Source organism: Montipora capricornis, chromosome 3, assembly GCF_036669925.1.
Source record: "Montipora capricornis isolate CH-2021 chromosome 3, ASM3666992v2, whole genome shotgun sequence".
Taxonomy (NCBI): Eukaryota; Metazoa; Cnidaria; class Anthozoa; order Scleractinia; family Acroporidae; genus Montipora; species Montipora capricornis.
Window position 1 is genome coordinate 37,255,807 of NC_090885.1, and position 15,000 is coordinate 37,270,806.

The 15,000-nt window shown below is 39.2% G+C and overlaps 1 protein-coding gene across 3 annotated transcripts in view; it reads right to left on the bottom strand.

Annotated features, from left to right (window-relative positions):
- LOC138043038 (Golgi-associated plant pathogenesis-related protein 1-like) overlaps positions 1–6,869 on the bottom strand; it is an 11,672-nt gene extending 4,803 nt beyond the window's left edge. The window contains exons 1-2 of one of the 3 annotated variants that reach the window (XM_068889146.1): positions 6,551–6,869; positions 6,261–6,326 (exon numbers count right to left, since the gene is read on the bottom strand). In XM_068889146.1, coding sequence (XP_068745247.1) covers positions 6,261–6,321 — 61 coding nt within the window. In that variant the 5' untranslated portion in view covers positions 6,322–6,326; positions 6,551–6,869. Of the gene's footprint in view, positions 1–860; positions 1,097–6,260; positions 6,327–6,550 lie in introns of those variants that run through there. The other 2 variants (XM_068889148.1, XM_068889147.1) reach the window with 2 other exon arrangements.
- Positions 6,870–15,000: the final 8,131 nt, after the last annotated feature.

Consider the following 15,000-nt stretch of genomic DNA (forward strand, 5'->3'; position numbering starts at 1 on the left):
GACCAAATTTAGCAAACGTAATCCAGAATCAATACGTACTTCGAAATTATGCACGAAGTTTAGCTCAGAAAGTTCGGTGTTGGGTAAGAATTTGAGCTCGAGCCATCAGAGGTTACTTGGTCCATTAATTGTGAATTGGATTGAAGAAAATGTTGCATAGTATTTTTACATTTAGCGCCCCATAGCATATTTCGCATGTCATTTACACTTTTAACCGGAACTACTGTGACGCACGAAGACAATTAGATCGCACTATCTTTGCCGAGATATAATTCTTTAGATTATACATTCCCAAAGTCAATGTACTAGGATCCTTGCACCTCCAAATGAGAATACACAAAGCCATTTATATTCACAACTAGCGAAACGTTCATCGCATTAAAACATAAACCTTGCATGATTCACGCAAAGACAGCAGGGTTCATTGTGGCTTCACCAGCAGCCCTTGGTTCGCACGGTGTGCTCATAATAAAAAAGATTACAAGGCCTAGTTTAAATCAAGGAAATATTTTAAAAAGGTATCCTAAAACAGAAAAGGATCCAAAGCCGAGGAAGTACAAGGGTAACACCTTAAATGGTATGAAGGTTGGTGTGGGAAAGCTTCGTTTGTCGGCATGTCGAGAGAAATTATGCAACGTGATAACTGTAGGGTGACCAAAGAAACCATTGTGTGTTTTCTTGCAGTTAGTTTATCAATTCCCATTTCGAAGTCGATAAAGGACAACGCGAAATTATCACAACACAAAAGAGGAAGACTTGAAAGCTAGCACAGCGCAGAAACTAATGAACTACGATGGCATAATCTGAGTCATTATTGAGAGTTAAAGCTGAGACAAAGTGGAAAATGGATTGCAACATACCATCTGAATCCGTAAGGATGGCAAATAAGCAAGTAACTAGAAAAGCGGAGATTCTCATGGTTCCCCGGACACAGTTAGTTTGTGCAAGAGAATGAACGTCAATTATGTTTGTGGAAGGTCTGTTGTTGAGTATTCAGGTCGTGGCAGATCCAGTTACCTCTGAGTGACCCCTCACGAGATATCGAATAACCTGCGATGATTTATCGAAGCAAAAAGAAAATTCTGGTTCTTAGCTATATTGATCAAGGTGGATCAACTTAAATGCTGCGTGGATCAGGCGTTGAAATATATGGCAAGTAAAATTGATACAGCTATTGCGAAAGGCTACTTGCTTTAAAACACGGGGATCCAGAAGTAGAATGTAAAATACTTCAGTGGAAAATGATCTTTATTGTCTTAGAGTGAGTACTTTGAGTGGTCGGTGTCAAGTTGAATTGATTAAGAAAAATTGCATACCTCAATGACCACCTCTCATCACCCACACACCCACCCTAACACATACTCCTCGCTGTGGCCGGGATTTGTGGGTTAAAAAAAAAAGGTTGTTATTCCCTATGGCACGAACCATAAAAATCACAATTATCTTCTTCTTTGGCTTCGTCAAGAATGGCTGAAACACTGCAAGATGGGAACATATGCTCTCTAGAAGTGTAGTCTTCTGTAACCTCGTGAACCTGGAGTTGTTCGTTTGTATCTTGCGGAACAGACGTTGAATAATTATTAGTTCAGGGCAAGCTACGCAGACTTTCTTTTTATGCCGGATCACCTCTAGGTCTGGTGAAGGTCCGCCGGACACTAGAGTATACACGGTAAAGGAACATCCGGTATTGTATGAAGCAACTATTCTCCCTAAATGGGCAAAAAATTCATCGTAGAGTTGGAGAGATTACTATCACCTGATGGAATTGATTACGGTACACTTCGAAAATTCTAACCCTAACCTTTACGTTTTGTGCGAAAACATATTTGCAGTCAAAATATTTTCGGGTTAGCGCGATATGCTTTAGGTGAGGCCACGCTCTTGAAAAGAATCTATTTCTTTATTTAAACTACCACAGGTCCATATTTTTTCGACATATGGATAGCGCTATGCTAGATGCAAAATCATTGACCCGTTGATAACCCGATTGGTTTGTCGGTTTGTTAGCGCTAATTAATCCGCGATATGAGTTTGATCCGCCAAATCGCTATGGTCCTTCTGAACAACCGTAGCATCTCAGTGGACAAGAAAAGTATAGTCCTTTCTAGTGTCCAGTTAATTATTTCGCATACCTTTTTACTCATCACTGTTGATCTACTACTGTGGTAAAGCCAAAGAAAACACTCATCGTCTGTTTTTGGCTCAGTGAAAGCCACTATCAAGAACTCGACTGAGGAGGTATGCGTGGTAATCTGTTATCTTTGGACTAAACTTTGCTTTTTTTTTCTCCTGCTTATCGCATCATAAAATGAACCATTAATCACAACCATTTAAGGACAAGTACTAAAAGGATCAATGAGAAAAGGGACCGCGCATGACTTGTGATAACGTCCGCGAGAAATGCATACCATTTGGACATGATCCATCGAAAAGCGGTACTTCATCGAGGAGCCTTTTGGAGGTCTAGCATTCAGTAGCATGTGTGATGTACCTAAAATGTGTCACCCAGCTTAATAGATGCCAAGTATGCATGATTTCACTTTCCAATTCTGTGGTGATTGATATTTTAGTAGTGGCTATTATGTTACCTAGCCCTATTCCATCAATCTGTAAATTAACTTAGATATCATGCATCGCCTAGTTTTTTATTAAGAGTTAGTAAAGGGGTCTCCTAGATAGGCCTAGAAAGGCTTCTGAGACCTCCTGCTCAATAATTATACTACAGTGATGAATAAAATATTGTAATAGGAAATGATCTTGGGCAAACAATAAAAAATAAAAATAAAAAATAAAAATATTGGGTTTGTGTGCTGGAACCACCAACCTTCTTATGGCATTTATTGATGGACTTCAGTACAAGTTCTCACGCCCTTTGAATTTGAAATCAAAAGCAAAACCAGTACAGCCTACTTGCTATGAGAGCCGACAACACGTTAAACAGGTCTGTGTTAAAAGCTGAACGGATGGAAGGCAACAGCTCCAGTTCCAAATGCAAATACCGGTGGTCCGTTGTTCTTCAGACTGAACGTCAGGTAGAGGGAAGAGAACATTTTCCTGTTTGTACACTGTACTTGGAGGTGATCTCAAAGAATTATGTCTGATTTGGATTTTGTTAGTGTAGTTTTAATTATGACAGCAACAGAATGACTTGCGCCTCTTTAAATGGTTATTACTCCATCAAACACAACCGTGTACTTTAATGATATTTGGATCAAACTCCTCCTCGTCAGTTAAAATACGTTGGAAATGCGTTCTAAAAATCGTAAATAACTCTCACTGAACGTTTTTCACCGAGGAGCCTTAATTAAGGAAAATAGGAATACTATCTATTAAATTTACAAGATTTAGTTGTTTCAAGTTTTCCATAGACCTCTATACACGAATGCATAAATACGCGCTTGTATTCTGCGACACCCCAAAATACGAGGTCAGTTCAATTCGTTTTTATCCAAGAATGATTAATTAACAACCATTCCCTGAAGCGGAGGTAGTCTCCTTCGCAGCCGTTTTTTGTGATTTCACTCCGCCTCCTTAAATATCCACAATTAGTGTATATTAAAACAGTGGATAGCTTTGAACTCGCGCGCTGATTGGCTCGTCAAACTCCAGATATCCTGTGCTATTTACCTCCGAGCAACTCAGAAAAAAATGGCGTCCCGATTTGCATCCGTGACAAGTGAAGAAAACATCAAAATTAATTTTTTGTGGTGTATATTATCTCACTGTTTTAGTATATACTAAGAGGTGAATAGCAAAGGATATTGGTAGTTTGAATAGCCAATAAACGCTATCCACGTTTTTAGTACACAGGTAGTTAGATAGATAAGGTCTTTAATAAAATCAGAAACAACAAACGTGTAACTTTACAATATGTTAATAAATAATTATAATCAAGAATGTACTAAAAAGAGTAAAATTATAAAATCCCTTACATACAGTGACTTAACACAATTTAATAGAAAATGCATCTATTAAGGAAACACTGCTTGAAGCGTTCAGTTCTAACCCTCGGAAATATAAAATCATGCTTACGCTCACGATGCACACGTTTCCTCTTTGGAGGTAGCAAATCATGAAGTATATGATCATCTCTGATTGCGTTCTTAAAAAGTTTATACTAAAAATTTAATGTTATATTCGCGAAGACTGAATCGAGATTATTCTTTCTTGTGGACCGCAAATTTAACTATTTCATAAATTATTTCCAAGCTTGAGGTTCAATTGTGAACAAACTACAAAATAGTAGACTCTCTTAAAATTAACTTGATAATGACAAATTATTGATTGTTTTGCTCGGTGATTTAAGTTCATTCCAACTTTATCCAATGCAGTCAATGCCGACTGGAATCAGTTCCGCCATGCCCCCATGACGTCACTAATTCTACGCAACGAAATATTTCCGAATGATAACGTCACTACCGACCTCTAATTATATTTCCGTATGCGTACTGCACCAAAGAAGGCAAACATTTAATCCAATGATGAAGTTAATCCAATGATGAAGTTATATCCTCTTTGAATACTCAATGACAAGATTTTTCTCTGACAATGACAATTCATATGATTCATTTCATAAACCATTTCATCATTGATTCATTCCTCACGGGACCATTAAAAGCCACAAATGATCAGCTCCCAATGGCAGTGGCTTCATAGCTCAGTTGGTTAAAGGGTCGCACAGGAATCGCGAGGTTACGGGTTCAAACCCCGTTGAAGTCCTGAATTTTACAGGCTTCTCTACGCAATTGCAAAAATTGCGTTCATAACTGCGAAGATCATAGCTTCACTTGACAATTATTGTTGTTAAAACTCCTCGTAACCCGCTCCTTCTTGGTGATCCCACGTCAAATGTGATCAACTAATTTCCGAGATGCGGCTTGAATGAATTGTTAAGGAAATACGACAGAGAAGATGAAATAGCTTAACTACAAAATACAGGGCCACTTTTAACCATGGACCAAACGAGACGGCTCGTTTGGCTCGGCAGTGCGGGGAAAAAATTGTTTTGTGTTGAGTGTTGGGTTCATATATTTAGCGGCTCGTTTGGCTCGTCTCAGGCTCGCCAGAACGAGGATTGAATAATTTTTTGCACAGGCTCATACGCTCTTTATGTCAATGCGATGGCTCGTTTGGCTCGGTAGTGAATGAAAGAAAGGCGAATAATTTGAATGACGTTAAGTCGCGTGTGAACAATATAGCACTCAGATTTACCGATTAATTATCAGCCTAAGGGCTCGTTTCAGTGATTAGGCCTAAGCACTCTTTTAAAACTTTAGCTTTCATTTTACGGTTCGGTTAACTACACTTTTCTCGAGATCGTGTGAAGAATATAGCGTTCTTTGATCCACTCAGCCGAGCGTGACGAGCCAAACGAGCCCAAAAATATATGAATACAACACTTAACGTCATACAAGTTATTTCTCGTCCTTTTATCCACTACCGAGCCAAACGAGCCGCTAAATATAGGAACCCAAGACTAAACACAAACTATTCCTCGTTCTTTCATCCAATTCCGAGCCAAACGAGCCGCTAAATATATGAACCCAAGACTTCACGTGCATACAACATCAACTTCATATAATTAGTGGCTCGTTTGGCTCGGCACCCAAGACTAAACAGCATACAAATTATTCCTCGTTCTTACATCCACTGCCGAGCCACAAGAGCCAAACGAGCCGCTAAATATATGAACCCAACACTCTGATCTTTGATCCACTGCCGAGCCAGACGAGCCAAACGAGCCGCTAAATATATGAACCCAACACATAACGCAAAACAAATTATCCCCACTGCCAAGCCAAACGAGCCGTCTCGATTGGTCCATGATTAAAAGTGGCCATGCATTCTGTAGCTGTCACCACTGGATACAATTGAAATGTTACCGTCAGTAAAACTCTTTAGCTACGAATACAAGGATACGCATCGTAAATTCCCATACGGATCTGGTGATCATATAATTGCAAAGATCTGTCACATTCAAATTGTTGAACCAGCTATCTGTCCGTAGTTCTGATTGACAATCTCCAAGTCGAGGAACAAATTTCATAGATGCATCCAAATTTCCCGAATAGTTTTTTTTATAACAGATTCATGCTAGAGATACGATGGATCGAGTTGAAACCAAACTATTAAATGCCAGTAGCGCAACCACGGTTCGCATTTCGAGTACACCCCAACAAATCTTTCTGTCGCATAAACCATACAGTAAAAGAATAATATACTGAACGCAAGAGGCACATAAATATAAAAGACAGACATACCTTCACAAGTTGCCAGGAGAGCAATAAAGACAATCGCCACCATAATTCTTACACCCGCCATTGAAGCTGACAGAATAAAAAGAGAGCGACGAGTCAAATGAAATTAAATTTGACAGTTCTGTTTGAAATGTACCTCAAGTTATGTTGACTTTTCGGTTTGCTACTGAAGAGATTGAAAACAAAAACGACCAACAATGAAACATCGGTCTGTGAGTGACTGAATTTTTAAAAAGCTAACAAAATCATTCTAATGAGAAAAGCTGCTGTTACTTCAGATTCTTTAAACCTACCGATTCAGAAAGGGCGAAACGATACAGAATGTAATTTTGGCTAATCCTTGCGTTTTATGCGTTCTGTTTCGCAACCAAGGAACTGTAACTGAATACGTCATACACAAGCCTCTCAGATGTTGTCAGACGTCAAATTCTCGAAATCGCAAGTTTACACTGAGGGGCCCATTGTGGTCTTCCGAAATGCGATATCCGTTAGTTTATAGCGCTGAATTTCGGAAATTGTATTCCGAAAAGTTCGGAATTGCGGTATGATCAAACCCTTCGGAAAGCAGTTCTCGTATGGTTTGGTTCACGGTATTCGATGCAGAAATTACGTCACTGAATTATCACACTTCCGGTTGCTTGAACCTTCCTCCTTGGTGCGAGATCACGCTTTGCAAGCGCGATTCGTTTTAACAATCGTTTGCTGTAGATGTACTGACAAAGGTAATGCACGTGCGCAGAGCAACATGGGGAAGAAAATATAGAACATATTAATTTAAGGTGGCCTTAGTACGGTTATCCGAAGAAAAAATATCAAAATTTTGAAATCTGTGAAATTAAAGCAAAATGATGTCTCTTGTGAAGTGTTGGTCACTGCAATTTATGTAAAATGTATTTTTACCTAACAAATAAATACAAATCAGGGAAAAACGCTTAATATATTATAGTGACGGACTCCCCGGAGGGGTGACTGGAAACTAGACATTTCAAGGGCCTTTTTTTCAAAACCTAGCCGTACAACCAGGGTTAAAATTTTGCGAATTAGTAAACAACATGTAGACAAAACCGTCTACATTTTTTCAAAAAGTTCTATCGGACAGTTTTTCAGTTATTATTAAAATAGACGGAAATCGACGTTTTTGTCATTTGTGAAAAACCTGTCTGGCAGATTTAACTATTTATTTCTCTACATAATTATTTGTTCTCGCTTTCGGAAATCCTGAAATTTTGAGGTGGGGGTTGTAGGGTTGGTTTTCTTGGAAAAAGCCTTTGAAGTGTCTCGCTTCCAGTACCCCCTCCAGGAGCTCGATCACTATGTTTAGCATTTTCCCCTGATTTGCATTTATTTGTTCGGTAAAATTACATTTTACATCAATTGCAGTGACTAACACTTCAAAAGAGACTTCCTGTTGCTTTAATTTCACAGATTCCAGAACCTTGATCTTTTTTTTCGGAAAACTGTAGTTAGCCACCTTAACTGTTTTCGATATTTGCCAAGTTTTGGCGCGGAAATGCGGTAGTGGGCAACCCCCAATTCAATTAATTTCTCCTCTTCTTCTATTTTGGAATCGAGTGTGCTGAGTCATGGAAAATTGTCTTATTCTAAACCATAGGATGAACAGAAGCCTATTGAGTCAAAATATCCAGAATGTTCTGTTTCCAACCCACCGATCAAGATTTTGAGGCGCTTGGTTTCAGTTTCCAGAGTTCATTTCTTGTTTCTTGTGTTTCCCGACATATCCGCGGGAAATGAACGGATGGGTGACTTTCTATTTTGCAACCACTAGGAAGTTTAAATCAAAATTATTTACAAGACTTTTACAAGACGTAATTCGCCACTGTTTGCATCTAATTTTTATAATCACGACAACATGTCACTATGGATATGACATTTATCTTATGATTTGTACATGAATGCAACCCACGCCGACCAATAACGCTTATGGACAAAACCAAAACTAGTTTTGAACTTATTTACTTAACCTTATTTTCGATCAAAAAGGCTCGAAGCTATCACGTTAATACATCCCATCAACATTTTTGAAGTGCTGTGTGCTTGGTTAGATATAATGCCATCATGTGAAGTGTTGGGAGGTGTTAGTAAAACATTCCGGAACATCCGGAACATGACAAATTATGATAATTATTTGCAAAAAATAAGACTTAAACAGCCATTTGTTTAAGTCTTACTTTTTGCAAAAAATTACCAACGAAAATTACCAACAATTGTGATAATTACTTCAAAATATGAAAACTGTATATAAGGAAAAACTTTTAAACGAAAGTCAAAACAGAAACGCTTGATTCTAAAGGAGAGGGGGCTTAAATTCCTCACCGCTACTTGCTGACAGCAATGAGTGCAGGCTCGTGTCTTGCAATCCCCTTGAGATACCCCCTTGAGAATCGATTAAGGCATTTGTTACGGATACAGACTAAAACAGAACGCAGGGTCATCCCACAGCTTATAAGATTCTTTTGCGTACAACCAAGCCACTTATCGATACGCACACAAAATTCCATCACTCGAAATAAACACGGCTACTCCAAACACTTTTGCATCATGTCGTATATACTCTTTTTCTTTGGGCATCTCAGTTTGATCAGAAATAACACACAAACAGCGGTGACAAACATCAGATATAAGCGCATCCTTTTTGAAATTATCTTTTACTTGACGTTTCGTTTGCTTCTGCATACATCTTCAGAAGTGACGGTTAATACAAAATTGGAATTAAAATTCAAACTGGGATGGCTAAAGAAAAAAAATATTTACGACATGGTTTATGTGCGGTACGGCCAGAGGACGTTGAAAGCAATCAGAGATTACGAAAAGAACTCTAACTCGCTTCAACAAAGTATCATTGGATATTGAATTTCTACAGAAATGCCAGCTTGTGCATCAGTTAATTCCAGCAGTACCCATCTTCCCCCCCCCCCCCCCCCATCGGACAATCCCGGTGCATTTCTGACGTTTTCAGATTTCAGTCCCGGCGGTGGGGCTGGGTATTTTCCTACCCTGGGGAGACCCCTGGGCATTTGAAACAAGTGTCACAAGTGCCATGAAGGAATTCATCGGTAAAGACGAGTCGTTTGTTAAAGATTGGCTAGCCCGTGAGGGACTAAGCAAACTTGTGGATATTTGTAAAGGTATGTTTAAAAAGTTAACTAAATATACTGAGAAAAGCTGCTGTTATTTCAGACTCTCTTAACCTACCTATTCAGAACGGACAAAATGAAAACGTTTTTCAAACTTTTTGAACTTCCGTTGCCGGAGACACGTTTCACGAAAAGTAGAACCACTTTTTACTTCTGTATCGGTCGCAGTGGTGATAAAAACAAGAGTTTCTCCATGAACACCACTTCGTGAAACTTGTCTCGTAACGGAAGCTCAAAACGTTTCACGAAACCGACCATGTTACAAGGCAGTGGCGGATCCAAGGGAGGGCCCCTCCCCCTCCCCTCTTATTTTTGGACCAAAGACACCAAAACACCATAAAACACCAAAACTGGGAAAGGGCAAAAACAGAATGTTTTAGAGCGGGCCCCCACCTTACCTCCACGTCTGGATGCGCCACTGCAAGGTGCAACGCCTGCTGAAACTTGTTTCGCAGCGGCGTTGCACATAAGTTTCAGCTAAAAATCTCAACCCGTAACAGCGGCTTAAAACTGACTTCAGATGACGGCATATTCACAAGGTTATCTGGATAACCCCTGTGGCGTATTCTTTCTTTGGATTGTACGTTGTTTTCTTCAAATTTTGGTTTTCAGTGAAGTGTTAGTTCGGAGAAACCCTCGGCCTTAGGCTTATAATCAAGCCTTTCCTGACCCATGGAAGGTGGCAGGACTTAAAGAGCGTGAACCATTCTCGTCGCCAGAGCCCTCCGTTTAGTTTGGTTGCGTGGTCGGCGAAACGAAAGGTTCTGTTCACAGCCAATACCGGATGTCCGTAGATCTCGGACATCCGGCAGGGCATGCGCACTTCTTTCAAGGTTCAATAATCGTGAGTGCGGTGAGAGAAGAATGGATGCTTCCTCAGTGGACCATTTCGAAGAAGCCTTCAAAAGGTTTTGATTGCGCTTGTCGGTCACCAAACAACAAAACAGGATGGTTAAGATCGAGAATGACCTCGTTGCAGGCGATGCAAATAGGGAACTTAAGCAACGACAACGGCGCCGGCAACGAGATCGTCAAAAATGTCTATATTTAGTGGACACAAACAACAGCTTTGCACGCCCTGCACGAGCGTGTTTCATTTTTGTCCATTTTTTAGGCGTCGTCTCCAAGACAACAACGTGAAATAGTCAAATGTGAGGTCTTATCAAGGAGGTCAGTACTTGAGAATAAATTTTCATTTTCTCCCCTAAATTAAGCGCCGTTCCGAACAGTGTCATTCTTGAGAAACTACCACATCCTTGTCCTTTGAAAAAGGTTGAAATAGTCACGAAGTGACGTTCTCGTTACCGTCGCCGTCGTCATTGCTTAAGTTCTCTATTGATTTCACGGAAAATTGTATGCCTTTCTCGGCGTAGTTCCCATATTAAAGAAGTCTTTATTTAATCTTTTGAAAAGCGCGCCAACAAGGACTTGACACGCCCTATTTGTTCCCGCCATATAGGCCGGAAGTAAAATGTGATGCGTAGTTCTTGTAATTTAATTTTGTTGCGCGCATACAATTTTAATCAGCCAATGGGAATATTCCAATTTTTAAGTGTGACTAGAGCCTTTAGACTTAATCAAAAACATAAAACAAACAGCGGCTGCAAATATAATGATAAAGCGCATTTTACTTTTGACTTGACGTTTCGTATGCTACAACGTACATCTTCAGAAGTGACAATTGAACAAATTCAAAGAGAACAACGCCTGATCTCATACATCCGAAGTCTCAAACTAGACGGAATCATTAGCAATAACACATTTCAAAAGAATGATAATACCTTGCGGCTCGACCCCTGGCATACTTCACGGTCTTCCAAACGTTTACAAACCCGGTTGCCCTTTTCGTCCAATCGTCTCCTCCATGAACACATATAATTAAAATCTCGCGTCGTTTCTTGTTCAAATTCTCCCCCCGATCTCCAAAAATCAGTTTACAATCAAGGACTCTTTCAGCTTTGTAGACTGGGCAAAGTCTTACAAACACAATCATGAGATTTTATGTTCGTTTGATGTCAGCTCTCTCTCTCTATTGTTCCACTTGACGAGACCATACAGATCTGCCTCACAAAACTGTACTCTTTCCCGATCCTCCAGCACTTCCACCTAACGTTCTTAAAAAACTGCTAGAGTTTGCGACAAAGAAAAGCCATTTCGTCTTTGATGGTAACTTTTACGATCAAATAGATGGTGTTGCCATGGGATCTCAATTGGGACCAGTTCTTGCCAATATTTTTATGTGTCATTTTGAAGAAAAATGGCTACAAAACTCGAAGGACTCTCCGCCCATTTGGTTTCGCTACGTTCACGACACTTTTACGTTGTTTCAAAACAAAGAGGCACCTGAAAGTTCTTACGATATATCAACAACCGACCGTACCAACATTCACAATGGAACTTGAGGTGAACAATCAAATTCCATTTTTAGATATCCTCGTCAAACGCAATCAAGACCATACATTCTCCACTTCCATCTTCAGGAAGAAAACCTTTACAGGCCTCTATACCAAGTGGAATTCCTTTACACCCCGAAAATATAAAGTTAATTTGATTCGCACACTGACCTTTCGATGTTTACGCATTATTCTTCATCTTCTTTACTTCAATGTGGTTTGTCCGAAATTAGGAAACTTTTGCTCCAAACTGGTTACCCAGTAGGAATTATTTCCTATAGTATGAATGTCTTAAACAGGCATCAAGCTCAATTTTCTAATCCTATCGCTACAGTCCCCAAGAAAGATATTATTCTTATTTTGCCTTATTTAGGTTTTCAAAGTGAAGTTGTCACACGCCGCCTAAAATCGTGTATCAATAAGTTTTATGGGTTTGTAAACCTCAAAGTAATATTCCAGAGCACCTGTCGAATTACGTCTTGTTTCCCTTATAAAGATTATTTGTGCAAATCACAAAAATCCAAAGTTGTTTATAAGGCATTTTGTTGGGACTGCAATGAGTTTTACATTGGTAAAACGAAACGTCACTTACGTGACCGTAAAAAAGATCATTTCAGAGCACTCAAAGGGATAAGATCACAGAGTTAAAACAGGTCACAACATAAAATGGGACCATTTTAGCAAATGATATCTCTGATTTGCATTGTAAAATAAAGGAAACTTTATTAATGCGTGACCTGAAACCAGCGTTAAACGAAAACGTCGTCAGTGAAAAACTGTGGCTTTATTAAACGGTCAGTTTTCACTGCTATCTATTTATCTTACTATTTTTATCTAATTCTCTCTAGTTACCAGGTTCCTTAATTTTATATTTATCATATTTGAATTTGTTCAACCCAACCTCGTTCCCAGGGTCTTCTCGGCTTTCAATATGGCGGCGGGTCTTGAGAAGACCCTGGCACACAGCAGATCACATGTTCAAGATTTGTCCATCGAGGATGGACAAATATGCAACTTTTTTGAAAATGGCGGCAAGGAATAAGGTGAGAGAAATCTGGGTACGACAACTGCCAACAAACAAAATGGAGTACGAACGGGGAACCCAAAGCTGTAAAATTTGATGTAAGAAACCAAAAATACAGATGGATAAATGCACGAGAAACGAGAATGCGGTAGATGACAGAGAAATCTTGCTTTTCTTTTCATTTCATGTTATTTTAAACCAATGCAATTTTATAGACGGCTATTATTTCTCGGGGCTGTGATTTTTAAACAGTTTGGAAACAGCCATTGCACACAGTTTCACCCGTAACATCACAGACATTTGATTACCGTAAAATCCAGTGGGCTAAGGTTTAATGAAAGCCCTGGTTCTAGCTATTTAGTCACGGAGGTGTGTTCGCTGTCTTCCGTAATGTATAGTTTATATTGCATGTTTATTTTCAATCAATTAAACCTAATTATCATTAATTTTTCATACACTTGAATGATTATCTGCATGATTTCTTATCGGTGTATATGAGCCTTCTGACAACGACTTTCCCCAGTATACATTCACCCAAAGCTATTTTCCTAAAAGGAAGTATTATTATACCACATATCTGTGGTAGTTCATTTTCACAGTGAAACCATTAGATTGTTGTATTGTGGTTTTACCTCTCATCTCATCGATTGACTGCAAGTATTGTCATGGTAGTGTTAAATCAGTATTTTAATTGTCTTCTGATTGCCAACAGGGAACCACAGCATGTTTAGTGCCCACATTCTTACAATTTGTTATGGTAAATATATTTTGTGGTAAAGTTGACATAATCAAGCCAATGTACATTGTTGAACATGCTATTCCATAGGATTAGCAATCTGCTTCTTGCACTTTTCAAGCTATGAAAAGAACTTTTCCATGTCTTGTCCTACCAGTAAAGACAATGTGATGTCTTGGAATGCTGCTCATGAAATTTGTTGAGCCTAATTAAAAAAAGGGCACAATTTGTGCAAGTCCTAAACATAAGCATCTCATCGTCTTTAGCAGTTATTGTCGAATGAGCCCAGGGTTAGGGGTGGGTCTTTGCTGTTTTATCAAACTCGCTTTTAATCTGCTGTTTTGGAGGCAGTGACAATGGCACGGTTTGTTTTATTTGCCTCTATTCCTTAAACTACATTTTTGTTTCGTTTCATTTACTCAGAAACGAATTGTATCTATTTAGACTTCAGGGTGAACTATTTACACAGTGAAGTAGAGTGGCCATTCAAAACAGAGTTTGTAATTGAACATCTAAACATCTATGACACGTAAAAACAACTTGTGAACGTGTGAACATGTGAACCTGAAGTATAGCAAATCCTAATGCTGACAAGCATGAAAGTGAACGAAATGGGCCATAAATATAAAGTTTTCACAATCTGGATGATTTTCGGTTATATTAAAGGGATATATTGTTGAAAAATCCAAAGCTATCTCTCTTCATGGTAATAAAAGATGTAAACAATCTTCCCACTGGTGAGTTATGATATGATAGGGGATGAAGACTTAAAACTCACTGAATCACCCTGAAACGGTTCCAAACGCCACGAAACAAAAATGACAAGCTGCGTCATTTGTGACAAAATCTGCTTTCTGGCGTACTAAAGTTAGACACCAAAATGGGTGGTTCATGTGACGTGCATACTTGTATATTTTCGAAGGTGTCCTGACGAAGTGGGTTTCAATGAGCGCCGCCACTTCTAACTGGTTGGCATGTAAAAATGAAAAGGTGGTGGAGAGGGTTATACAAACATATCCCCGACAGTTTAATCCTCACCAGGACATTTCGAAAAAGTGCGATGTCGAAGAGCCATGATATGCAATTCTGAGATCGGCCAAACTTGTCAACACCGAGTACGAGCTATATGAAGAGCTTATTAGGCCTTATCACGCTTTTACTGAGAGTGGCCGACAAGAATTAATAATCCTCAGCAAGCTAACGGAAAAGGAAAGAAGCCATTTCAGAGTCCACTGTCAAAAGCCAGCCAATAGGAATCACGCTAGAATTTGAAATCACAGACGTACTATAGCTCGTGATGTGACAGATCGTACTTTATTTATTCCACTTTATCTCTGAAAACGAGATCATTTACATTTTGATTTACTTCATTGAAACACGCCAGTTTGGCTTAGAACCAGAATCGGCTAGAAAGGACAAACTACAAACAAGATCT